The following is a 26,800-nucleotide window of genomic DNA, read 5'->3' on the forward strand; positions in this document are numbered from 1 at the left end:
ACCTTTCTTATTGGTTTGATAACACCACGTGTGCTACACACCTCCGTGACCGAAACTGAAACACAAGGTCGCAAGTTCGAAGAGGAGATTTTGTTATTTTAGTGTGTTTGTTTTTAAGTTGAGAGAAAGAGGATAACAAAATGCTGCGACGTCTTTCATCGGAGGTTGTGCGAAATGCACATAAGACTGTTGCGCAGGATAATCTAACAAAATCTTTGTATTTGACCAGCGTAAATGTCAGGTCCATGTCAACTGAAAACAAAGATGAGTTGGGATTTTCAGCAACTGTCGATTATTTCTTTGACAAGGCCGCCAGTCTGGTAATGGACAAGCTGGCTGATGATTTACCTGGCAAGAAACAGACTCGAGAAGAAAAGCAGCTGAAAGTGAAAAACATTTTGAAAATGATAAAGCCTGTCAACCACTTAGTGAAGTTTTCATTTCCAATCAGACGTGATAATGGTGAAGTTGAAATCATAGAAGCCTGGCGGGCCCAGCATAGTCAACACAGGACACCTTGTAAAGGAGGTATATTCAATTTTATGTTTTCATAAATATTCTTTCATAACGAGAAGCTTAAAGGATTCAATTATATGTTTCTGGTAGTGACAGGCTGACAGCAAGCCTGTATTGTAAATTGTTAGCATGGGTAAGCATCTGTACAGACTCTGTTATCATATTAAACATATAGGGAAGTTGATAACTGATAAAAGTTATGTGGGTTGTCACTGGTATCTAAGTTATGGTTAATACATCTCTTGAATAGTTTTTAATAACATACTGGACACAAGCTAGAATTTATAGAAACCAGCACATTTCGTGTGTCCAGTATGTTATTAAAAACTATTATATAATGTGACTTCCCAGTCTCTGACTTCCAAATTTTGAAACTTAATAGAACCGCAAACTTCAACTTTGTTGCCATACGATACACCTCGATATAGGATGAAACAAAAAGAAATTTTGTCAAAAAGATCAAATCCATTCCGCACTATTTTTCAAGGATATTGGGCTAAATGATCTGTTAAATAATTCCCGGCAGGTGTATCGTATGGCAACAAAGTTGAAGTTTGCGGTTCTAACTTCTATTAAGTTTCAAAATTTGGAAGTCAGAGACTGGGAAGTCACATTATATAGGTAAAGAAGGAAAAGTATTAGATTTTGGAAGTCACAAGTAAATGACTTCCAAACTTCCATTAAGGGAAGCCCTGGTTTTGAATACATATACATGATTTTCCAAAGTTCTTAGTTTATTCACCTTAAATATTCTAGATTAAAATGTAACAAAGCAGATAAATACTTGAAAATTGGTACATCTAAAAAAAAAACAAAAAAATGAAAAACATAACACATATAAATTTTATTAAAAAGTACAAATTCAGTGTACATTAATTTAAAACAAAATTGGAAAAGATGATAATAGTTGTAGATAACTGGTGTTAGTTAACCCACTTATCACTAACCATGTGAATCTTACAAGAGTTTAAACATTATTTAACATTTTTATCACTATTTTTATGTTTTGGCCATAAAAGTCAAACCTAAGTTGAGATATTTTGTTATTTTATGGATGGGAAATGTACAATTAAATTAGGAAGAGGCCTTGATAGAAGTATGATGAATATCGTTTAAATTGCCAATTTGGGAAGTAAAAATGCAGACCCTGTGAAAGTTAAATTTTGTTAGGAAAACTGCATGTTTTAAGTATAAACTTCATCTGATCATAAGTTTTGTAATAGACTGACACCTGTCTAGTTAAATCAGAGGTGAATGGAGGGAAAAATTGATCATCTAACCAACCACAACAAACAAGAAATTTAAAGGAATGGTCTGAATTTTTTCTTATCAAAGTGCAAACAGATGTCACTATTGGATGTAAACAACTAACTATTCAATCATACCGGATGATGTTATGTTGCATCATTCGGGTTGAAAGAAGTGGTAGTGAAACTTGTTTGCTGACAATGTCACAATTGGTAAAACAGATTAAAAAGTCACAATCAATAGAGATTATAAATACAAAAAGAAAAATATTGGCAAGCAGTCAAACACAAATATAAATGATCTTGTTGGCTTAAGATATTATATTAAAATTTAGAATGTTTAAATTCTATTAGTATTACAATGAACTGATAGCAAAACTTAGATTAAAATACAAAAATGTTATATGTTTGAGTGTTACATGGTGATGATAGAAGACCTGCTATGCCAATGAGGGCTTAACCTGCTGAATTTGTATGGAGTTGCCCTGTTTTGAAATTTGGAATAGTTCATTCAAATCTTTATGGGTTTTTATATCAAAATTCCAAGAATTGAGTGCAAGCTGGCCTGGCTTTCAGCTATTCTGAGAGCAAAGGTTAACTTGCCCCTTTTGGTTCCAGCAGGTAAAGGGTTAGGGACGCAGACCTTTCAAGATTCACATCTATGGTATAATCTGACCTGTAACCTTATTCTTTAGGATGCTCAAAGTCAATTTCAGTGCTTTGATCCTGAAATCACTAAAATTGCTATTGGATTATTCCAATTACAAAGCAGGACATGTTCTTGTTATTGATTTAGCAGATCACATGATTTTTAAAAAAGTTTTTTGTTTGTCAGATAAATGTAATGTCTTGTGTCAACACTTTCATAAGTTAATAATGTAAAATATGTAGTTATACCAGTGAAGTGCCTAAAGCCCTCAAAATAAATTATTTACTATAATCACGAATGTAACAGAAAAAGTACCTATATTCATACGAAATTTATTTAAAAATTAAAAATAAGACAGGAGAAAACAAAATTTCTATCAATTATACGTAATTATGCAGTCTGTCACCTTTTGACCAATGTTCTAGGTTTATTCATTAAAAAAAATACTCATCAAACTATACATGTATGTAAACAGGTCTGTCCTTTATCTAGACCACATTTAAGGTCTCTGTTAACAATACCTCACTGATCAGCTCAGTTATTTAAACTCAGAAGCTAAATTTTATTTGTAACACAGTCACAAAAAAAGAAATTACCATGCATTTTTGTTGTTGAAAAATTAAAGTGCTACACATTGAATTCCTTTACTGACATGTATTTAGGATTGGTTTAAAAATGTTGTAATAGGGATGTTAAAAACTATAAAATTTAACAGTATTGTAATTTAGAAGCTTTGATGATTTTATAACAGTTTCAAGTCTTAACCACCAGAGTCCTAATAACACAGAAGAAAATTAAATTTCAATCAGAAAAATGTGCATAAATGCCATGTTTTTAATGACCTTTTCAAAGGGCAGTTAAACAGTAAAACAATCTGGTTAAATCTGGTTGTATGGGGAATAAACTGCTGACGTTATGAAAATAAAGGCTTTTACCTTTTAGGTGTATAGTTAATCTCAGCTTTACCCACTTTGTCCTTTATATTTGTTGCTTTTATAAAATTAATAGTATAGTATTATATGAATAACTATGATTTGGTATAGTATTTACTATTAAATGAATTACTATGATTTAGTATGATATTATATAAGTAACTATTTTAGTAAAGTTACTATCAGTAATATATTATTAATAACTTAAATTATTAATGTTATGTTCCCTGATTTTATTAATTATAATTTCTTGGAAGTTGGGAGGGAGGGGGCAAGTGTGTACATATTAGAATTTAGAAACAAGTAGCCTTCTTTAACACTTCATATCTCACCCTTGGGTTTCAGGGATCTAATTAGCATTTTGTTACTGGGCCAGGGTCTAGACAAGGGGGTATTTTGCTAATTTATTCATTACCAGCTTGATGATCATTTATGTTTTAAAATGCCCTGTTTGTTCAGTGGCTGGTTAAAAATACAAGTCTGTGTCATCTACTGACTACATCTGCTCATATTTGAATTTGAATGGATCTGAAACATTTCAAAAGAAAAAGAAATAAAGAAAAGTATCTGGAATACACACATATTATATCTACTATAAAATGCATCAATTCATGATGCAAAATATTTTATAAGCTATTAATAAACATCTGTTTCTTTCAATTTACATACCTGTTTAAGTAGATGGAAAAATAGAATTTATCATTGTTTTTGATAAATTGGGATAATTGGGTTAAGTACTGTTTACAATTCATGTGAGGTGTAACCAAGTTTTCTAAAATTAGTGACTGTTGTTCAGTGAATAATTATGTTGTTAAAGATTTGTTGGCCTAGATAAAGGCCACAGGTAAATGACCCTTTAAGTTTAGCATGAATGGAAATAAGGGCACAGCACATGATATTAGTTTTCTGAGCTTCATGCATACTCTATCCCATTTTTTAACACTTAACCTGCTGTATTTCAAGTAATGAATTTTAACTGATTTGAAATTCGAACAGTCTATTCAAATTTTAAGGGACTATAATTATACATTGTAGTTTATCAACAATATACAAGTAGACCAGGCACTAAAAGTGCAGGCTTCACTGGCTCTCTACTGGTGATAAAAGCTATTGACTTTTTGTTGTTATTTGTTTATACAGAAAATAGGATTTTTTCAGCCCACCTAAAAAACATCTGTTGCTTCTAGCTCAATTCTGTTTTTTGCCCAACAAGAATGCGTTATATTTAGCATTCATAATACCAGAGGTAAAGAAATGTAGTGAAAAAAAAAGAATATATTATTACATAGATCAGGTAATGTTATAACTTGCAAGTATTTTGTCTTCTTGTTTACTTTATTATATAACAAGCAAATATTTGTTTTTGGACAATTTTAGTTAAAAAGTTCAAAAGAACTCTCGAGCAGAAAGCTATTTTAAGAGTATTAATAAAAAATTTCATCATACATCCTGATGATATTATACAATAAAACTGTATTTTCCATTGATAACAACTTAAGTTTAGAAATAAAATCCGGCATGAGTATCATAATTTAGAATAAGGTAACTTATAAATAGAAACTTGATTTTGAAAGATAGTCTGGTCGTAAATGAGAGCTGCTGCAATGATTAAGAATGATTTATATTTTACACTTTATTAAAATGGAGAGCTGCATAAAGGTTGGTTTTTTATTTTTCTGAAGATAAAAAGTTGAAAACCTGCATAAAAAGAAAATTCTATTTTTCTCCAGATAAAAAATTGAGAATCCCTATATTAAAAGTTAGATCTGTGTGAATGTTGATTGTATTTTTCTCTTGAGAGTTGCGTAAAAAAGAAGTGTATTTTTCTGGAGATAAAAATTGAGAGCTGCTGCACTTAGATTCCCTTTATCAAAATTGAGAGGTATGTAAAGGTGCTTTGTATTTTTTTCTTAAGATTAATTGTCAAGAGTTTATTATGTATTTCAGGTATAAGATACAGTTTAGATGTAAATGATGATGAAGTGAAAGCTTTGGCTCAGTTGATGACATATAAATGTGCCGTTGTGGACGTACCTTTCGGTGGAGCTAAGGCAGGCGTCAAGATTGACGCGAAAACTTACTCTGAGAATGAACTGGAGAAAATCACACGTAGATTGACAGTTGAACTCTCAAAGAAAGGATTTATAGGTATGATATTGTCCACAACTAAACATGATGCTGGTTTTGGACTTTACTAAGCTCCATTTTAACTTCGAAAATTTCAAAAAGCAGAGCTTTTGTCATGACCCACTTTGCAATATTAGCGCTGGTTAACCTTTTTGGTTACACTTTCCGTTTAACTTATTTGGTCATTTGGTCAAGTTTTTGTTCTATTGATAGTCATCAATGCTAACAAAGCTGTTGCAAAAGCTTTGAAAGTCAATTCATTTGTATATGAATGCATCTGTCACACCAGTCAGGTCAAAGGTTAAGGTTACTATATAGCATTGAGCAAAGTTGAGTGCATTGCCCCTTGTACATCTCTTGTTTTCCATTTTTCCATTTATTTAATTGTTAGGCTATGTTGCAAAAAATATATATTTTGGAAGGGATGATCATGTCATGCAACTGTTTTTAAACTTGTCAGGAAGGCACAATTAAAGGGGTGTAAGGGTTTTTTTTGTGGGAAAAGATACTGTTAAGTAAGAAATGTTTAAAGAACGTCACGAGCGTATATAACATAAGGGTTATAAGTGAAAATAATACATCTTAGTGAATTGCATCAGTAGGCAACCATGTCATGGAAGTTAATTTTGATGTATGCAAAATGACAGTAATACTGGCGATGAGATTTGTTTGTTTGTTTCCTCACTGTGTGAAACAGACAGTTGCATTGTAAAGGTGTTCACATGCAACATTAACATAGATAATATGATGTAATGCATGGCAACATAGCACTACAAATTATTGCTGCTTAAAAGTGCGTAGGTTTTTATTATATTCGTGCCTGCAGCACAGTAATTTAGCATCTCATTGATGTTGGAAGTTTTAGTTTTACGATGTAAAAAAAAGAAATGTTGAAGTTAAATGAGCCGCGTCATGACAAAACCAACGTAATGCGTTTACGACCAGCATGGATCCAGACCAGCCTGCGCATCCGCGCAGTCTGATCAGGATCCATGCTGTTCGCTTACAAACCCTATTACAAGTACAGAAACTGATAGCAAACAGCATGGATCCTGATCAGACTGCACGAATGCGCTGGCTGGTCTGGATCCATGCTGGTCGCAAACCCACTATGTTGGTTTTGTCGTGACGCGGCTCAAATTACCATTTCTTGTATTGATAAAGTTTTACAGTAGTGAACAAGTAGAAATTGGCAGTCGGAAAGATTTTTCGTTCTGTTCAACCACTGCTGGCAGTGGGAAAGATAGACCTGTTTTCTGTATTAAGTTTCACAATAATAAGACTCTTAATCTTATTAAAAAGCCTATGCTAGGGAAAGTGATTGAGCATAATAAATGTTACAATACAAGATGTATTAAAAAAAAAAGTGAATGTTCTAATTGAGAATAGAGTAAATGTATTGCAGAATATGTGGTGTAACTTAAGCTTCTATTTTGAGAAATTGATGATAAGATTATTTGCTTTGCTGGGTCAGTTCACATTTGTGTACAAAAACAATCCATACTCCTAGTAGATTGATATGCCTATAGTGTCCATACTTCATTAGTCGGTTTCATTATAAGTCATGATTGTTTGTAGAGCAGCACTGTAAACCACATACTAGAGAAGCATCAAGCTCAGTATCACGCCTAAGGAAAGTAGACTTGATCACTTCATGTATTTAATATGCAAGGCATTTGTTTACCTATTGGTTAGGGTAGTTGCAACTTGCCTGCATATCATTAGCCCCACATAGTTGTAGGTTTGAGTTGTATTAGTGGTTCTACCAATGAGTCCCCCCTTCATGCCTAAAATAATGAGTAGTATATTTTTGGTCTTCCTTTTCTAGTAAGGCTTGAAATGATGTCATTTGTCCTAACTGAACTGGAAAAAAAACTTAGTCCATGTAACAAAGGTCTATCTAATCCGCTTACTACTTAAAAATACAAAGAATCTTAAATACCAGGCCAGGTGCAGTAACATTTAGCATCAATTATGCACATAAGGGCATTTAAGGTCTTCCTCCCACCAATAAAGCTTGAAAGTCAACATTATATAACCTTAATATTGTCATCAAGAGTAAGCAGTTTATAGATACATCAAATGTCAGTATGTCAGTCTCAGATTTGTTCAAATTAGTGTTTATTGACTAGTTTTGTACTTTAGCAATAAGTTCATGTTTATGTGCAGTCAGCACTTACTATATTGCAAATTCATTTTAAGTGTTTATCACCTTTATATAGCCACATAAAATTCTTAATCATTAACTTCAAAAGGAATAAATTAGTTTCACATCTTTTGTAAGAGTGCAGTACTCATAAAGTGTATTATTAATAATATAGTTGCTTTGGAATGGTGGGAAAATGTAAAACCTGCTTTACATAAACTTGGTATGGGGTCCTTGGATATGACAAATATATACCATGTACTTAGTTAGTCCTGTTCATCTTTGATTTGATTTTAAGAAATAAATACAGGATGTGGTAAGGGCTCCCCCTGTTCTAGATAAATAAAAGTACAGCAAACAGGATATTTTTGTACTAACTGAATAGTTATGACTGTATTAGTGTAAGACTTCTACTGTTTCTTGTAGGATGTAAAATTTAATGTTTAGAAAAAGAAAAGGAGGCAGACCAAACAAAGAAAATATAACTTGTTTTCAAATAAATGGTCTCAAAGGAATCCCTGCTTTCAAAAAATGAATTTATATTCAACAAATCCTTTAAACAATATACACAGATGTTCTGATGTGGGTAGAGCCCCAGTCCCTTTAATCATCAATCCAGAATTCAGGAAACAGAGCTAGTCAGGCTCCCTAGAAAAAGACAAGTAGATTTAGTGTTGTAATAAATTTGTGTGTAACACATCCCTGATGTGTTAATATAAATTTGGGCGTTACTTTTACAGTGAGAAAATGTTCTTATTTGCCCCCGCCATATAATGGCAGGGGCATATAGTGTTACCCTGTTCCGTCATTCCGTCATTCCGTCATTCTGTCATTCCGTCCTTCCGTCCTTCCGTCATCATCAGTTTCCGTTCATTATCTTAATAACCCTTGCACATATTGAACTCAAATTTGACATATGGATATGTCATGAGAAAATACAGGTCAAGTTCGAAATTGGTCATGGTTCGATGATTTTTGGCAGAGTTATGCCCCTTTTACATTGAAAATAATATGAAATTTTCAGTTTCCGTTCATTATCTCCCAAACGGTTCAAAACATTCAATTCAAAATTGACATATGGATATGTCATGAGAAAATACAGGTCAAGTTCGAAATTGGTCATGGTTCGATGATTTTTGGCAGAGTTATGCCCCTTTTACTTTGAAAATAATATAAAATTTTCAGTTTCCGTTCATTATCTCCCCAACGGTACAACACATTCAACTCAAACTTGACATATTGATATGTCATGAGAAAATACAGGTCAAGTTCAAATTTGGTCATGGTTCGATGATTTTTGGCAGAGTTATGCCCCTTTTACTTTGAAAATAATATGAAAATTTCAGTTTCCGTTCATTAACTCCCCAATGGTACAACACATTCAACTCAAACTTGACATATGGATATGTCAAAGGAATGCGCAGGTCAAGTTCAAATTTGGTCATGGTTCGATGATTTTTGGCAGAGTTATGCCCCTTTTACTTTGAAAATAATATGAAATTTTCAGTTTCTGTTTATTATCTCCCCAACAGTATTAAACATTCAACTCAAATTTGACATATTGATACGTCAAAGGAATGCGCAGGTCAATTTCAAATTTGGTCATGGTTCGATGATTTTTGGCAGAGTTATGCCCCTTTTACTTTGAAAATAATATGAAATTTTCAGTTTCCGTTCATTAACTCCCCAATGGTACAACACATTCAACTTAAACTTGACATATGGATATGTCAAAGGAATGCGCAGGTCAAGTTCAAATTTGGTCATGGTTCGATGATTTTTGGCAGAGTTATGCCCCTTTTACTTTGAAAATAATATGAAATTTTCAGTTTCTGTTTATTATCTCCCCAACAGTATTAAACATTCAACTCAAATTTGACATATTGATACGTCAAAGGAATGCGCAGGTCAATTTCAAATTTGGTCATGGTTCGATGATTTTTGGCAGAGTTATGCCCCTTTCACTTTAAAAATAATATGAAATTTTCAGTTTCCGTTTATTATCTCCCCAACAATATTACACATTCAACTCAAATTTGACATATGGATATGTTTTTGGAATGCGCAGACCAAGTTCGAATCTGGTCATGGTTCAATGATTTTTGGCAGAGTAATGCCCCTTTCACTTTGAAAATGAAATTTACAGTTTCTGTTCATTATCAACCCAACAGTGTTACATATTCAACTCAAAATTGACATATGAATATGTCAAAGGAATGCGCAGGTCAAGTTGGAATTTGGTCATGGTTCGATGATTTTTTTGGCAGAGTTATGTCCCTTTCACTTTGAAAATAATATAGATACATCTTAGGAATAAGCACTTTAAGTTTGAATTTGGTCGTGGTTCAATGATTTTAGACAAACTTATCTTTCCTGAATGTTGGAAAAATTTTGAACTTTCAGTTTCAGCACTCATACTTTGTGGAATTGTATATAGCCATTATGTTGGCTACAAATATGCAATATGCTATTTTTAAAAGGTTAAGACTGAATAATTTCAGTGCCTTGAACATTGTATAAAAATGGTTTGTGTTAACATTGAAAAGTTTTAAGGGCTTTGAACTTAGAATCAAAAAATTTGTGCAAACAAATTTGGAACTAAATATTATAACATTTGAAATTTTGGCTGGGGGCATCCGTGGCATGATGACACATTTCTAGTTATATAATATATTTGGGCATTTATATATTTACATTAAATAAGTTGTTTGTAATGTATAGTAATAAATTTGGGCATTATAGTCTTTCTTATAATATGCATTTTTAATGAAAACATAAAGTTACATTGTAATTGCCAAGCTTAAATCTGAAACAGGGTGCTGTTTCATTAAGTGATCTTTTATTTCATTCTTTGTCCTTTCCCATCACCACCACCCCCCCCCCCCCCCATTCCAATAAATTCACGAGTGTACATTCTGATTAAGATTGTTGGTATAAATTGAAAAATAGATATCCACTGAGTCATTAAGTGTTGAAATGTCAGTACAAGATTTATGTTTTTTATGCATTATGTAAGGGGTTTACAGTACAGATTTTCATTGTAAGTGACATATAATGATCTGCTATAAATAAATAGCCTATAAGCTTAACTATAAACTTTCCCTTTCTGAATTTTCGAGATTAATTTTGAACTCTCTGTAGTAAGCCATAACTGTAAAGATATTGAAATTAAAAATGTTTATTCAAAATTGAGATATTTCAAGGTCAAGTGCTACTATTGTAGAAATAAGTTAGATTGCACTATAGAGAGCATAAATATCTGGTCTTATTCTAATAACATGCCAGAATTAATATTAAGATATACAGTTACATGTATAACAACTTTTGTGGAATAGTTAGTTTAACAGCAATTATAACAAAAAAAAAACACACAAAAAAACCAGAACATGCATTACTCAGATTTTAACTTGTAAGTACTAGACATTTTTAACTTGTGGGACTCTTATTGTTAATTAAACCTGCATTGTGTAAAGGTCTACCCTTTTATATTTTGTTATTTATTTCACAAACCTTTCAGACTGGTAATTATACAAGTATGTACCTTCCTATCTCAAGAAATGATCCAGCTTCTTTTCAAACAAAATGAATCCACAGAATTAATTACCAATTTAGTATGGATCAGTTGTAACGGAATGTTTCATTACAGTATGTTTGTGTATAACATTCTAATGTTGGTAATGAGTATGACAGATTGGTAATTAATTAAGGCCTCAACAGATGGTAGTTTTTAGTTGTACAACATTCATTAAATATATTATGTACAATTTACAAGCAATATAACACTTGCATTCAGACCATGATTCTATTTTATATGAATAAACATGTTTCCCTCTAAAACGTTGCTCACCAATAGTTTTCTTAAAATATTTGGACAGTATTATTACTGTAAATGCTGTAATTGTTGGTACTGACCAATTAATAGATACCCGGTACTGTTTATGAGGTAGATAAAAGGTTTGCTGTAGAAAGCTAGGAGGGAGCATATAGGAAATCACTAATGAGCACCCTAAGCCTGTTCTGTGTGTAGGTCTTGGGGTGAAACATTGTTTCCATGAGGTAATGAGAAATGATCCACGCAAGGAACTTCCTCCAACTTTTAAAGCTTCTTAGTCTATTATCCTTTTTGAGTATTTTGGATTTGTCTAATATCTTTTTTTGAGTATTTTGGATTCGTCTATTTTCCTTTTTTGAGTATTTTGGATTTGTCTATTATACTTTTAACATCCCTTAAATCCTGCTACTATTTTTTTCAACATCTTCTTTTCTCCATCTTCATGTACTATGTTTACATTTAGTGAATTGTGAGAGCTGTGGCAAATGTTATACAGTCATGTAAATTATGTATATTACAGGGCCAGGTATTGATGTGCCAGCACCTGACATGGGTACAGGGGAGAGAGAAATGGGCTGGATCGCTGACACCTATGCCAATACTTTAGGTATAGTACTAAAGTTATTATTGCTTGCTTACATTAGTTCTTCATGATAATAAAACCACTGTAAATACCTCAAAAAGAAATGATGTGATTTGTCATCTGTAACCATAGAAACTGTGATAAAATGTATTGTTAACATGCTGTCTTTCCTACTCATTAGTGGGTTTTCACCATTATTGTTTTAACCAAATGAATGAATTTAGATGTACATTAATTTTGAGATACTTTGCAAAAGGACCCCAAAATAGTAGACAGTTTATAAATCTTTTTATTATGAATTGTATTGTGTGACAGAGATAAATTCAGGAAAAAAAGCATTAAATTAAAAACGTTTGTCTTAAGCATTTCTTATGCTAAGCATTTCTAATGCTTGATGTAAAGGATTAAGCCCATTTTACGCAATGTTTGTACTATTAAGAATTTATTTTATTTTATATTTTAGGTCATTATGACATCAATGCTCATGCGTGTGTAACCGGTAAACCAATCACTGCCGGTGGTATTCACGGTAGAACATCTGCCACCGGACGTGTAAGTCTTCATTAAATGTGGTCAACTCTTGTTTCTTATGTAGTTAATAAAATTAAAAAATGTTTTTTTTACCAGTCACTTGTTAATATTTCCAAACCTAAAATTTTTGGGACGGGTCCTTTTTAAAATATAAATTTTGTTTTCTCTTTTAAAAATTTAAATTAAAATTGCCCAGTCACTGGCAGTGACATGCTGTTTTTAAAAAGGGTATTTTAAAAAGATGGGAATTAGGGGAAAAACCCCCAGAGAGGGCCCCAAAAAAAAAAAGGAAAGAAAGATTTTAGTGAAAAGATTTTGATAAGATTTAACTTAATTTCTTCCGGTATCATAGCTGATGGTTAATGACCAAAATTTAAATGGCCATGGCATCTTAGCAGTCTAATAATATACAGGTGCATGTTATATTATTAAATTCTTATAAATATAATGAAATGTATATTACTTTATTTATAATTATAGGGAGTGTTCCATGGTATACAGAACTTTATTATGGAAGCATCCTACATGTCTATGGTTGGTCTAACACCAGGATTTGGTGACAAAACTGTCATTATACAGGTATGACTATGTCACTTAGATACTGAGTGCCTCAATTTACTCAACATAATTGAGCCGCATCATGACAAAACCAACAGAATGGGTTTGCGACCATCATGGATCCAGACCAGCCTGCGCATCCGCGCAGTCTAATCAGGATCAATGCTGTTCGCTTACAAATCCTATACAACAAGTAGAGAAACTGAAAGCGAACAGCATGGATGCTTGGATGCGCAGGCTGGTCTGGATCCATGCTGATCACAAATGCGCTATGTTGGTTTTGTCATGACGTGGCTCATATATTTTATTTATGTTAATGAAAAAAGTATAATCGAAATATTAGAAGAAACACATGGACAATAAAGCTTGGTCATAATGAATATTTGTGGGACGGTTGTAATATTAAGCCAAATGTCCATTGAATTTTATAGTAGACATTAGGATCATAAAAAAAATGTGATTAAAATATTGATATTTATGTAAATAAGGATAGATCTGAAAGTAAGACTTTACTACAGTTGCTTTAATTATCCCCCGCCGATGAATCGGGAGGGGGATATAGTTTTGGCGTTGTCCGTCCGTCCGTCCATCCGTCCGTCCGAATTTCGTTTCCGGAGTAGTTCTCTGCAACTAATGGCTGGAATTCAACGAAACTTTATGCGAATGTTGATCAGCATGTGAAGTTGTGCACCTAGGTATTTTCGTCTGGATATTTTTAGTATTTTTAGAGTTATTGCCCTTGACTTAGTAAACGTCTGAATTTCGTTTCCGGAGTAGTTCTCTGCAACTAATGGCTGGAATTCAACGAAACTTTATGGGAATGTTGATCAGCATGTGAAGTTGTGCACCTAGGTATTTTTGTCTGGATATTTTTAGTATTTTTAGAGTTATTGCCCTTGACTTAGTAAAACATCTGAATTTTGTTTCCGGAGTAGTTCTCTGCAACTAATGGCTGGAATTCAACGAAACTTTATGGGAATGTTGATCAGCATGTGAAGTTGTGCACCTGGGTATTTTCGTCTGGATATTTTTAGTATTTTAAGAGTTATTGCCCTTGACTTAGTAAATTTTTTTAATTTTCAACTTGTGTCGCATGTAACTCAAAAAGTATTTGACCTAGAGTCATGAAACTTTACAGGAATGTTGATCAGTATGTGTAGTTGTGCACCTGGGTATTTTCGTCCGGATATTTTTACTATTTTTAGAGTTATGGCCCTTGACTTAGTAAAATTTTGCAATTTTCAACTTGTGTCACATGTAACTCAAAAAGTATTTGACCTAAAGTCATGATACTTTACAGGAATGTTGATCAGCATGTGTAGTTTTGCACCTGGGTTTTTTTGTCTGGATTTATTTAGTATTTTTAGAGTTATTGCCCTTGACTTAGAAAATGTTTGCAATTTTCAACATGTGTCGCATGTAACTCAAAAAGGATTTGACATAGTCATTAAACCTTATTGGAAAGTTGCTCAGCATATTTAGTTTGTTCCTGGGGTTTCGCTTGTGGATTTACCCAGTATTTGTAAAGTTATTTCCCTTGACTGAGTAAAAACTGTTTCATTATGTTGTTATTTGATCCTTGAGTGCTTGAGTTAGAATCGACCAAATTTACAGGAATAATGATCAACATCACTAAATTACAGGAATAATGATTCACCTCACTGTGAAGCTATGAACCTGGGACTTTGCATGTGGATTTTTTTCAGTTTTGTTAGAGTTATTGCCCTTGAATTACAGTAGTTTAAATTTGCAATTTTCAACTTGGGGTTTGCTTGGGGATATATTCAGTATTTGTAAAGTTCTTGCCCTTTACTTAGTAAAAAGATTTTTAGTTTTCAAAAAATATTTGACATAGAGTCATAAGATTGACAGAACAGTGGTGCGGTGGGGGCACCTGTGTCCTATGGACACATTTCTAGTTTTTATTAAAGAAGAATTAAAATGATTTGTTACAATAACATTTAAAAATATTTGAAAATTGTGAGATCCCTTCTTGATGCCTTGAAAATGGCAATAAAGTCTGGAGATTAAGATGTTTTTACATCTAGGTGAGCTATTGTGATCCCCCTCCGTCCGTCGTCGTGAGTCGTCAGCAATTTCTTTAAACAACATCTCCTCAGAAACAAATGACTGCACAGCAACCAAACTTTATAGGAATGATCCTAGGGTGGTCCCCTGCAAAAGTTGATCAAATGGTTCCGGTCTGTTGCATATGTAGGTCACAGGGCCAGAAAAGGAGTTTAAAAAATGCAAAATTAAAAAATCTTGTCTGAAAGTACAAGGCCTAGAGCTTTGATATTTGGTATATGATATAACCTATAGGTCCTCTACCAAAATTGTTCAAATTTTAGCCCTGGGGTCAAAATTGGCCCCACTCCTGGGGGTCATAGATTTACCTTATATGTATATAGTGAAAACTTCTTCTTGTTTGAAGGTACAAGGCTTCAAGTTCAAAGAATATTACAGTTTATGCCATGATTAATATATAAATAAAGCCTTATTGTTGTGTTAATAATAACCAGTACTCGGCGGGGGATATAAATTCAACGAATTTGCTTGTTGTTTTGGAAATGAGTCTGAAACCCGAAATCAGTAAAATTTCTGTGCAATGTTGAAAAAAAAAATGCTTTTGTTGAACACTGAAAGTTAATTTCATATTGTATGTACTTTAATATTTCCAGGGTTTTGGTAATGTAGGTCTTCACTCTATGAGATATCTACATCGTGCTGGAGCTAAAATTATAGGAATTATGGAATACGATGGTTCTATATTTAACCCAGAGGGTATACATCCACGTGATCTAGAGGACTATAAAATTGTAAGTTATTTCCTGCTTCAATTACTTATAGGTTATTGTTTTCGTTTGCTTGAAGTTCTGACGTATTTTGTCTTTGTTCTGCTGCACAAAATTTAACACACTGAAAGTGGATAGCTTTATTAAATGAGTACAAATATTCGGTAAAGTATTGTGTCGCCCGCTACAGAGTAGCTACAACGTGCAATTGTGTATCATCAATTGACACATATATATATTTAATATGGCACACACAAAAATGAATTTGGAAAAAAAGGAGTCTTCTCTGCAATGCTTAATATGAGATAGGTGAATTAAAATAAAGATGTCATTGAAACACTGTAGTAATTTTGTGTACATTGAGTTTAATCTCTATATCTTTTTTCAAATTTGAAAAGTTTTTATCACTGCATTATCACTTTCTATAACTTTGTTTCAGGAAAATGGAACTATAGTAGGATACCCTCTTGCCAAGCCATATGATGGCAATATGCTTACAGAAAAATGTGATATACTTGTTCCCGCAGCTAGTGAGAAACAACTTACAGCTGCTAATGCTCATCAAGTACAAGCTAAGGTATGGTATAGATTTTGATTATCAGACATTATTGTATGGTAAAGACATTGATGGTATTTTGAAGAGTTATGGTATAGTTGTTCATCACATGACATTGTATGGTATAGACATTAGTGGCTATGTAGTAATAGTATGGTATAGTCAGTCATCATATGACATTGTATGGTATAGACATTGATGGTTATGTAGTAATAGTATGTTTAAGATTAGTTATCACATTCTTGGTATGGTATAGACATTTATGGATATGTAGTAATAGTATGGTATAGTCAGTCATCATATGACATTGTATGGTATAGACATTGATGGTTATGTAGTAATAGTATGTTTAAGATTAGTTATCACATTCTTGGTATGGTATAGACATTAATGGATATGTAGTAATAGTATGGTGTAGTAAATCATTACATGACATTGTATGGTAAAGACATTGATGGTATTGTAGTAATAGTATGGTTAAGGTTAGTCATCACATTACAGTTTGGTATAGACATTGATAGTGTTAATTGAGTAGAAATTTAAATTATGTCAAAGGAAAACAATAGCTTACATGTATTGTATTACTATTTTTGAATAATCATCTTTCAGATCATAGCAGAAGGAGCTAATGGTCCAACAACGATTGAAGCTGATCAAATTTTCTTGGAAAATAATGTTCTAGTTATACCTGTAAGTTCTTTTAGTCTCTCCGTGTTACATAATCTGAATTTTATTTTGCTTTTATTAGAAATTGTGTTCATTTTGAAAGTAAGGAAAATTATCAATAATAATCAATGAAGAAGTCATTAGATTAAAATGGTAGAAACCTTGTGTTGTTCCATATGTTATTTAAAGAAATTATGTTTTTTGTGGCTGATAAACTGTTGTGGATGCTCTTTGTGTGACAGTTACTAAAATTAAATAAAATCTTATTTGTCAAATCATTCTATACCTCATTTATTGAAGTTTATATAAATCATTGTCAATCTGTTTTCTGGAACAAGCCAGCATTGGTTTCGTATGAGGATCTATTTTTGAACTGAGTTTGATCTTAAAGTTGATGCAGACACTTAAGCCTCTAGGCAAACACTTCTGTTATTAAATCAAATATAGAAAAAGATATTGCCTTTTTAAAATCAATTAATTTTGAATTATCCATTTGATAGGATCTCTATTTGAACGCTGGTGGTGTGACCGTGTCATATTTCGAGTGGTTGAAGAATCTGAACCATGTCAGTTATGGACGTCTAACCTTCAAATATGAGAGAGATTCTAACTACTATCTCTTAGGTAAGTCAGTAACGTTTTATAATAACCAAATATCTAAATATAAATTCAATAGAAAAAAGGATGTATTGTAGTGAAACAATGATTGTTGAAACAATTCTTGAAAGGCTGTTAATTTTCTTTCTCAATTTTGCAAGAGGTATAGAAAAAGGAAATGTTTAATGTAATGGATGAAATATAATTCTTTGAATCAACTTATGAATTAGATCTTGATGAAACTCTTCAAAAATGATCATTGGGCAGCATTTTATTATAGTTAATAAAATTGTTTGGATTTGCTGAACTTGATGGCTACTAAAGTTAAAAAAAAGAAAAACCTTTTGACAACATGTCCTCTTAACTGTAGGGTTTTGATGAAACTATACAGGAATGATCTTTGGATGAATCTCTTTAAAATTTGTTCAAATGGTTACTGACTGCTGAACAAGATGGCAAAAAATTGATGTTTCAACCAGTCTTAATAATGCAATCTTGTTCATGCACAGGTGAGCGCTTGATGGCCATCATATCCCTCTTGTTTTTGTTTTTTGTGCCCCCACTTTAGTGGCGGGAATTTAGATTTACCCTTGTCCGTCCGTCTGTCCTTCCATCCGTCTGTTCTCTTTTGTGTCGCACATAACTCAAAAAGTATTTGACCTAGAGTCATGAAACTTTACAGGAATGTTGATCAGCATGTGTAGTTGTGCACCTGGGTATTTTCGTCGGGATATATTTAGTATTTCTAGAGTTAATGCCTTTGACTTACATGTAGTAAAATTTTGAAATTTTCAACTTGTGTAGCATGTAACTCAAAAAGGATTTGACCTAGAGTCATGAAACTTTACAGGAATGTTGATCAGCATGTGTAGTTGTGCACCTGGGTATTTTCATCTGGATTTAATTAGTATTTTTAGAGTTATTGCCCTTGACTTAGAAATTTTTTGCAATTTTCAACTTGTGTCGCATGTAACTCAAAAAGGATTTGACATAGAGTTATTAAACCTTACGGGAAGGTTGCTCAGCATATTTAGTTATGCACCTGGGGTTTCACTTGTGGATTTAACCAGTATTTGTAGAGTTATTTCCCTTGACTTAGTAAAAACCGTTTCATTATGTTGTTATTTGTTTCTTGAGTGCTTGAGTTAGAATCAACCAACTTTACAGGAATGATGATCATCATCACTTAATTACAGGAATAATAATGATTCACATCACTGTAAAGCTATGAACCTGGGGCTTTGCATGTGGATTTTTTTCAGTTTTGTTAGAGTTATTGCCCTTGACTTACAGTAGTATAAATTTGCAATTTTCAACTTGTTCATGCATAGCTCAAAAAGTATTTCACTTGTAGGCCTGAAAGTTTACAAGAATGTTGGTCAGCATGTGCACTTATGCACCTTGGGGTTTGCTTGTGGATTTATTCAGTATTTGTAAAGTTCTTGCCCTTTACTTAGTAAAAGATTTTTAGTTTTCAAAAAATATTTGACCTAGAGTCATAAGATTGACAGAACAGTGATGCGGTGGGGGCACCCGTGTCCTATGGACACATTTCTAGTTAAAAAAATATTTTTACTTTTTGATCTCAATCACTAGAAATAAACAGCTTGATTAAGTTGAATTGCTTTAAAATCCAGCCTACCGTATTGAGTTTTACATGTTTGCATCCTACCGTTACCTGAGATTGTTAATTATAGAAATGATAGCAAAATAGGAAGTAGCAAAAGAAGAAAGACTTTGACAGGATCTTTATGCATTTCAAACTAATGGAAATATAAATAAATCAAAACAGTTTTTTATCTCACCAAAGTTGTCTATGGTACTCTTTAAGATGTACTAGTATGTTTAAGGTCAAACATTCAAGTTGAACTGTAAGATAGTGTCCTAAAAAGGGACAAGTCATAAACTCCCTGTTATCTTTGTTGTTTACCTTAGAGAACTTGTTTGTTGTCCATTATCTGTGTCAAGTCATGATATAATAATATCATAGCATAACAAGGTATCGGGGAATATAGATGTAACTACAATGAAATAAAAATGATACAATAGTTTTTTCATCAAGCCAGGTTTAAATTTTTTATGTATATAATTAAAATGAAAATACTTTAGAATATCCTAAAGGATCTGAAGTTTTTACTAGGTCAGATTACTGTAAAATTGTTGAGTTGTTTAAATGTAACTTTCTGCTGGCAAGGTCACATGGTCAAGCCTCGTTGAGTGATAACAGGTTAGTAGCTGGCTTAAGATGAGATAAATAAATACTTGAGAATTATTGTAAATTTCCTCTGGAATGTTTTTTTTCTACATATTTGCAATTCTTCGTGGGATATACAAATAATAATAACAAAATATAAACTTGGTCATTAAACCAAAGTAAAGTTCAGAAAAGTATAACAAAATATGAACTTGGTCATTAAATAAAAGTAAAGTTCAGAAAAGTGAAGCCCTCTGCTGTTGGGACAGTAATTATTTGAATGATGACAATGTATATACATGTATAATGCTTAATTGGCAATAATGACTGGTCCTCCATTGTTTTGAATTATTTATGTTGAGAAGTTGACAGTTACTTAAGGAGATTGCCCTTGCTTATGACTGAAGCATTTTAATACTATATAAACTTAAAATAGATTATTTTACATCATGCTTTAGTAAAATGTTGATGTCCAAGTAATACGTGAAAGGTCTGCCGTACTAGAATATAAAAATAGACTAACCTGCCAACATTTGAGTGTATTGTGTGTGTTAGTTTGTTTATTGACATTTAGATTTCATCATCTATAGCATGTAATGTAGTGTGTCAGCTAAAAAGGTTTTAAATGGTTAAGCAGCTCAGTATGCATGTCATGTGTACATATCATATATCATGAATATTGCATTGAAAACAGCTATGAATTATGCATCATTTTACAATGAATATTTCCAGTTAAATCCAGTTCTAAACTAGTTTATAGACTGCACACATGCAAAGTTGTGTATATTAATGACTAAACATCTGTAATCAATATGGAACCATGAAAACACCTTTTTCAAATGCTTCAGCAATTAACTTTAACCTGCTGAATTTCTTAACAGTTCTAATGTCATCGTGTTCTACATCAGCAAAACTGAATATATTCATTTTGAATTACATGTATTCTAAAGTTGGTTAACAAAAGATTTTTCAGTTGTTCATACTCATGTTTATAATTAGGGTAGGGTATTTATTGCAGCAAAGAAAAATCATATCAAATGTCATTTGAAGTCAAGCTAATAAAGTTGACTACTTTTCTATCTATAATAGAATTTTATGTTTTTATTAAAAAGTTTATAGCTTCAATATACACCATATAAACGAAGTGCCAGACAAAATATTGCAGTATACAATATATTACATACATTGCACAACCATATTTATGATATTGCATGTTTGTGATGTCTTTTCATTTGATAATCATGACGTTTATATAATTTTTATACGCCCGTTTGAAAAACGGGACGTATTATGGGAACGCCCCTGGCGGGCGGGCGGGCGGCGTCCAATTTTGTCCGGAGCATATCTCCTACATGTATGGAGGGATTTTAATGAAACTTCATAGAAATGTTCACCACTATGAGGAGCAGTGTGGCGCACATGAACCAGGTCTCTAGGTCAAAGGTCAAGGTCACACTTAGAGCTCATTGAAAAATGCTTGTCCGGAGCAAAACTTCCCACATGTATAGAGGGATTTCAATATTACTTGGCACAAATGTTCACCATTGTGAGGCGGAGTGTCGCGTGCAAGATTCAGGTCCTTGCGGCCAAGGTCAAGGTCACACATAGAGGTCAAAGTTCAGATAAAAATATGAAAGATGTGTATATGGACCAATTTAGTCATCATTTATTGAGGCATTGTAAACACAAATGGGTCATTATCAAGACTTATGGCTGTGATACATATAATTTTAGGTCAAATATATACAAGGTCAAGGTCACTAAAGATGATGAAATATCCAGATTTTGTAAATAGAATTTAATCAAAGGGAGACAACAAAGTTATTACTTTGTTCATAAATGACTTACACAATTACTCCCCTTGATCTATTTTCACTTTCAATTCTAAAAATAGAATTTAATCAAAGGGCATGAAATAATCCTCTTTCTTGGACTTGAGTATGTTCTAAAGAATGTAACATTTATTTACACATGTTTCATTCATTGGTCAAGATTCTTAACTGTGATAACTATGGTGTTCTGTAGACTTGGTATTTGTTCATAAAGATCATACAGTAATTACCTTATCAAATGTAAATACTTTCTCATAGAAATTTAATTATATTTTAATTTTCAAGTAAATATCAGTTCAGCTCTCCTTTTTATAATACTTTATGGAAATGTTCACCACCATGATATGTATTGCTCCATGCATGATCCAGGTCTCCAGGTCAAAGGTCAAGGTCACACTTAGAGCTCATTGAAAAACGCTTGTCCGGAGCAAAACTTCTACATTCATAGGGGGTTTTCAATATAACTTGGCACAAATGTTCACCATTGTGAGGCTGAGTGTCGCATGCAAAATTCAGATCCCTGCGACCAAAGTCAAGGTTACACATAGAGGTCAAAGTTCAGATAAAAATTTGAAGATGGTTATAGGGACCATTTAGTCATCATTTATTGATGGATTGTAGCACAAATGGTAACTATCATGACTACAGGTGTTACACATTTAATTTAGGTTAATATTTGCAAGGTCAAGGTCACTGGAGATGATTAAATATCCAGATGTTGTCCGGAGCATATTTTTCTACATGCATGGAGGAATTTTAAAATGTTACTTTATAGAATTGTTCACCACCATGAGACGTAGTGCCTGCACATGAACAAAGTCTCTAGGTCAAGGTGAAGGTCAACAGTTAGAGCTCATAGAAAAACGCTTGTCTGGAGCAAACTTCTACATGCATAGAGGAATTTCAATATAATTTGGCACAAATGTTCATCATTGTGAGGCTGAGTGCCGTCATAAAATTTCAGGTCCCTGCGACCAAGGTCAAGGTCACACATCCTGTGCATATCTTCCCTACTGATTTGTTTTAAGGTTCATTTAACAACACAGTGCCAAGAATAAAAACTTGCTTGCTAGATAACACTTATCCATAATGCCCCCATCTCCATCTAAAGCTTTCGTAAACGGGCGTATTTTGTGACTATGGCACCCTTGTTATACATATATAAACTGCTGTCAATTTGTGAAGTAATTTAAGGTAACAGGCTGAAATTATGGCAGGTTTGAATCCTGGTCACAATGCAAATATAATTTTTATATAGTGACATTTCATTATGTTATATATTAATGCATTTTTTACATCAGAAAGTGTACAGCGATCTCTAGAGAATAAATTTGGTAAAAATGCTGATGCTATTCCGATTGTTCCTTCGGAGAACTTTGCTGAGCGTATTGCTGTAAGTGAATAGTGCAGGTTGAAGCCTACTAAATAAAATATAGTTTTGATTTCCCAGTGTGTTTTTACTAACTTTCCTTAGATTTAGATCAATAGACTTACTCCAGAATTGAGAATATTTAGGTTTTTCCCAGCTAATTCGTAGGTACAAACTAACTTTTACAGTTACAACTTTGAGCAACAGGTTGACAAATCTATTGTGACGGGTAGTGCACCGAAAAGCTTTAATGGTAAAAGTTTGTTTGTACCTACAGATTAGCTGGGAAAAACCCACATTTGCCAAATTCCGGATAACATCTATTATTCATTTAGATCCATCCACTGTTGAGAAATGACATGGCATTGATAATATATGAGCTTTTGTGGAATTACACTAGCCTTTAAAAGGAAGAAAAAAGGAAATTAAATTTCTCATTTGTTTTCCAAAACAAATTCAAAATGGAGAATAAAAAAAACATTTTTCAGCAATGTTGGTTCTGGCATGTACTCATGTATTATGTAATGCATATGTAACTCAACAGACCAGACAAACAATAACACCAGGGTTTTGAAAACTATTATCACACACCAAAACAATATTAGATTTAGCAATATCCTTGTCCTAAAATTCCTATAATTACATGTATTTCTAATATTCTAACTGTTGTTTTCATTATTTCTTTTAATTAGAAAGTGTACAGAGGTCATTAGAGCGCAAGTTTGGCAAGAATGGAGGGGCCATCCCTATTGTGCCATCAGATAACTTTGAGACTAGAATTGCTGTAAGTACGGCCATTGGCTGTCTCCATATGCATTATGTCATAAGTATTTTTTTTTTTTTTTTTGAAGATGGGTCATCGGAATTATTTCGAAAACTATTTATTTTAAAGTTTCAATATTCTGGAAAGGGGAACTACTCTTTATTGGTGCAGTTCTTCTTAGTAGGAGGTGTTCAATTTCAGAGCAGTAAAAAGACTAATTAATGAATTACAATAAGACATTTGAAAGTGGTTTAATGCTCTTTTTTAATAGAGGTAGGAAAACTTTTAACTGAAGATATACTCTCTTTTCTGTGAAGAAAGGAAAGTAAGAATAACAATACCATGTTTAATACCTCCTTTTCTGCCCTAATTCTCTTTTACCTAGTAATTGCAATATAATATGTTTCAAATCACTTTTCACTATCCACAATAACACATCCAGTAGTTAAAGTGACAGACATTATATTAAAATAGATGATTATTTTGATATAAACTCTTTAAATTTGTTTTCTGTACAGAAGTTTCTGTTCAGTACCGATAACCTCTATTCGATTTTATAGGAAGCCATTGATTAAAAGTTTTTCATTTAAATACATCATTGACTGCCTGCTACAGGAAAAAAGTTTAATATTTTTACTTTTTTTCATTTTACATTTGAAAAATAAGTGATTAAAATGTAATTCACTTCGTTCATTGCAATAATATTCCTTATTTCAACTTTTTCAACAGGGTGCCTCAGAAAAAGACATTGTGCATTCTGGACTTGAATACACCATGGAAAGATCTGCCAGGGTAAGTATAACAATGAACTCTTGCCTTAGTTACTTCTTCAAAAGTTGGTCTCTCTGGCCAAGTGGTTCCACAGGTGCCTGAGGTCTAATACACACACCCCTACCCTTCCCCTATATATATAATAAACATATTATAGATATAAGATAGTATGAAGGGGAAATTAGGCATCTCTTCAAATCACTTGCCTCTCACTGCTGTAGGTTCGAATCCTGGCAAATTCTTTCATGTGAGGAAGTTATCCAGTTAGCGTACAGATGGTCATAGGTTTTACTCATGTGTCTGCTCATGTCAAGGGACACCTGAGGTCTTCTTCCACCAGTAAAGCTGGCAAATTGCCATATGGCCTTTACAGCGTCATTGCGACATAATATTCAAATCCCTCTGCAGAAAACCCTATAAAATCTGTAAATTTATATCATATTGTGTTCTTGTATGTGAAGAAACTATTAAGCTGTCCTATGGAGAGATGATGTTATTTACACTTGCCTGATATAATGCACAGAGAAGTCTGAGAATTTGATTTTTTTTTTTTTAATCTGGTAAACCTGAAAAGCATAGTATGAACACAGAATAGGAAACTTTTTTGCAGATAAATTTCTTAAGTAATTTACTACTTTTTAATGTGGTTATACAATAATTTTCTTTTTTCAGAACATCATGAGAACTGCCATGAAATACAACCTTGGCCTTGACCTTCGTACTGCAGCTTTCATTACCTCGATCGAGAAAATCTTTAAAGTTTACAATGATGCTGGTCTCACATTTACATAAAAAAATCAAATTGTGTTAAACATTATACATGTGTAAATTAAAACCAATAACCGTTTTGTTATTTGTTTAGGATTTTATTGTTTTATTTTCTAAAGGTTTTTTTTTGGAAATTTTGTTTCAAGATAGTTTTTCTGCATGATAATCAGTGTTTATCTAAAGAATGAAAATAATTATGCAATAAAGAGTTTTTTCTTTATAAAGAAAAAGACTGTTGAATTGCTGTTGGGTGTATTATAAAAGAAATAAAAATGTTAAGTGAAATGTCTGAAGTTTATATTGAGAATCTCTCATAAGTTGTCTCCCTTTTACAAGAAACTCTCCTTTAGGGGAGTTCTAAATAGAGTGGTTACCATGGCTATGTTATTGTTTATGCATCTGCTGAATTATCCGTTTAAAAAAAATAAAGAAAAATAAAACAAATTAAGTAATAATTTCTATTGGATTTTAAAATGATTTGTATATATGGAATTGTTAGTTGTATGCAATATAATTTTAAATATTAGATATATAATGTACTACATGTATATATATACGATTCTATAATTAGATAATGTAGATATATTCCCTGGTGTCTGTAAGTAAACTTGTCAATCTGGAATCTCATTGGTTGAAATATTTTATATGTCTCTATGAATTCTACATAATACTTTTTTTTCGCTTCTGCATTAAACTGTTCATGGTAAGTCGAGAGACTTTAAAATCATAGTCTTCTGAATATCATTTTATAGGTTATAAAAAAAAAGAAAATGTTTGAAACGGTATGAATATTTGAGATAGGATAATCATGCAACACATTTATACATCATCCGTATTTGGGTCACTTGTGTACATGTACTGGACATTTATTGACAAGTTAATTTTGACAGCATTCTGTAGAAGAAAAAAGAAGCTTGATGAAAGTGAATTGTAATGTTTTTCAATGTGTTAATTCTGAAATACGGTCACAAGGAACTAGATTTCATAGTAATAAAAGAAACATGAGGGTTGTTGTTGGTAATGGAAATTATTCATCGCCTAAATTGCTTTTCTGTTGTTGTTTTTTTATTTTCAAAATCTAGTTATGTTTAGAAGTGTATTTTATGCTTTTTTGTGCACCTTATTGATAGATTTTTGTACCAGAATTCCTGTTGATAACAAAATGTGATCTTTCAAAGCAGTATTATTTTCATGTATGTATATTTTCATTAAGATAATAGGATTTAAACAGTTCACACCAAATTTTCTTAGTTAAGATAAATGAAACCTTTTAAAGATGTATATATACTATATACTGCATACATTACAGTTGTCTTTCCTTAACCATAGGTTATGTAGTTGTTCCATGGTCCTTTCTGCATATCATAC

General features: G+C 32.5%; 1 protein-coding gene across 2 annotated transcripts; it reads left to right on the plus strand.

Moving 5' to 3' along the window:
* On the plus strand, nucleotides 1–26,441 carry LOC132719169 (glutamate dehydrogenase, mitochondrial-like). Of its 2 annotated transcripts, XM_060702915.1 has the most exons (12): nucleotides 4–528; nucleotides 5,292–5,492; nucleotides 11,970–12,056; nucleotides 12,496–12,584; nucleotides 13,044–13,142; nucleotides 15,803–15,940; nucleotides 16,356–16,493; nucleotides 17,082–17,162; nucleotides 17,639–17,762; nucleotides 23,823–23,914; nucleotides 24,623–24,685; nucleotides 25,337–26,441. In XM_060702915.1, exons 1-12 carry the CDS (start codon nucleotides 141–143, stop codon nucleotides 25,454–25,456), a joined length of 1,620 nt encoding a protein of 539 aa, XP_060558898.1. In that variant the 5' UTR covers nucleotides 4–140; the 3' UTR covers nucleotides 25,457–26,441. The 2 variants fall into 2 exon arrangements, with proteins under 2 accessions (XP_060558899.1, XP_060558898.1); XM_060702916.1 differs by lacking the exons at nucleotides 23,823–23,914; nucleotides 24,623–24,685; nucleotides 25,337–26,441 and adding an exon at nucleotides 23,063–23,330 and having other exon boundaries at nucleotides 1–528.
* Nucleotides 26,442–26,800: the final 359 nt, after the last annotated feature.

Source organism: Ruditapes philippinarum, unplaced genomic scaffold (genome assembly GCF_026571515.1).
Source record: "Ruditapes philippinarum isolate M1 unplaced genomic scaffold, ASM2657151v2 ctg1176_1_1_1_1, whole genome shotgun sequence".
In the NCBI taxonomy this organism is placed as follows: Eukaryota; Metazoa; Mollusca; class Bivalvia; order Venerida; family Veneridae; genus Ruditapes; species Ruditapes philippinarum.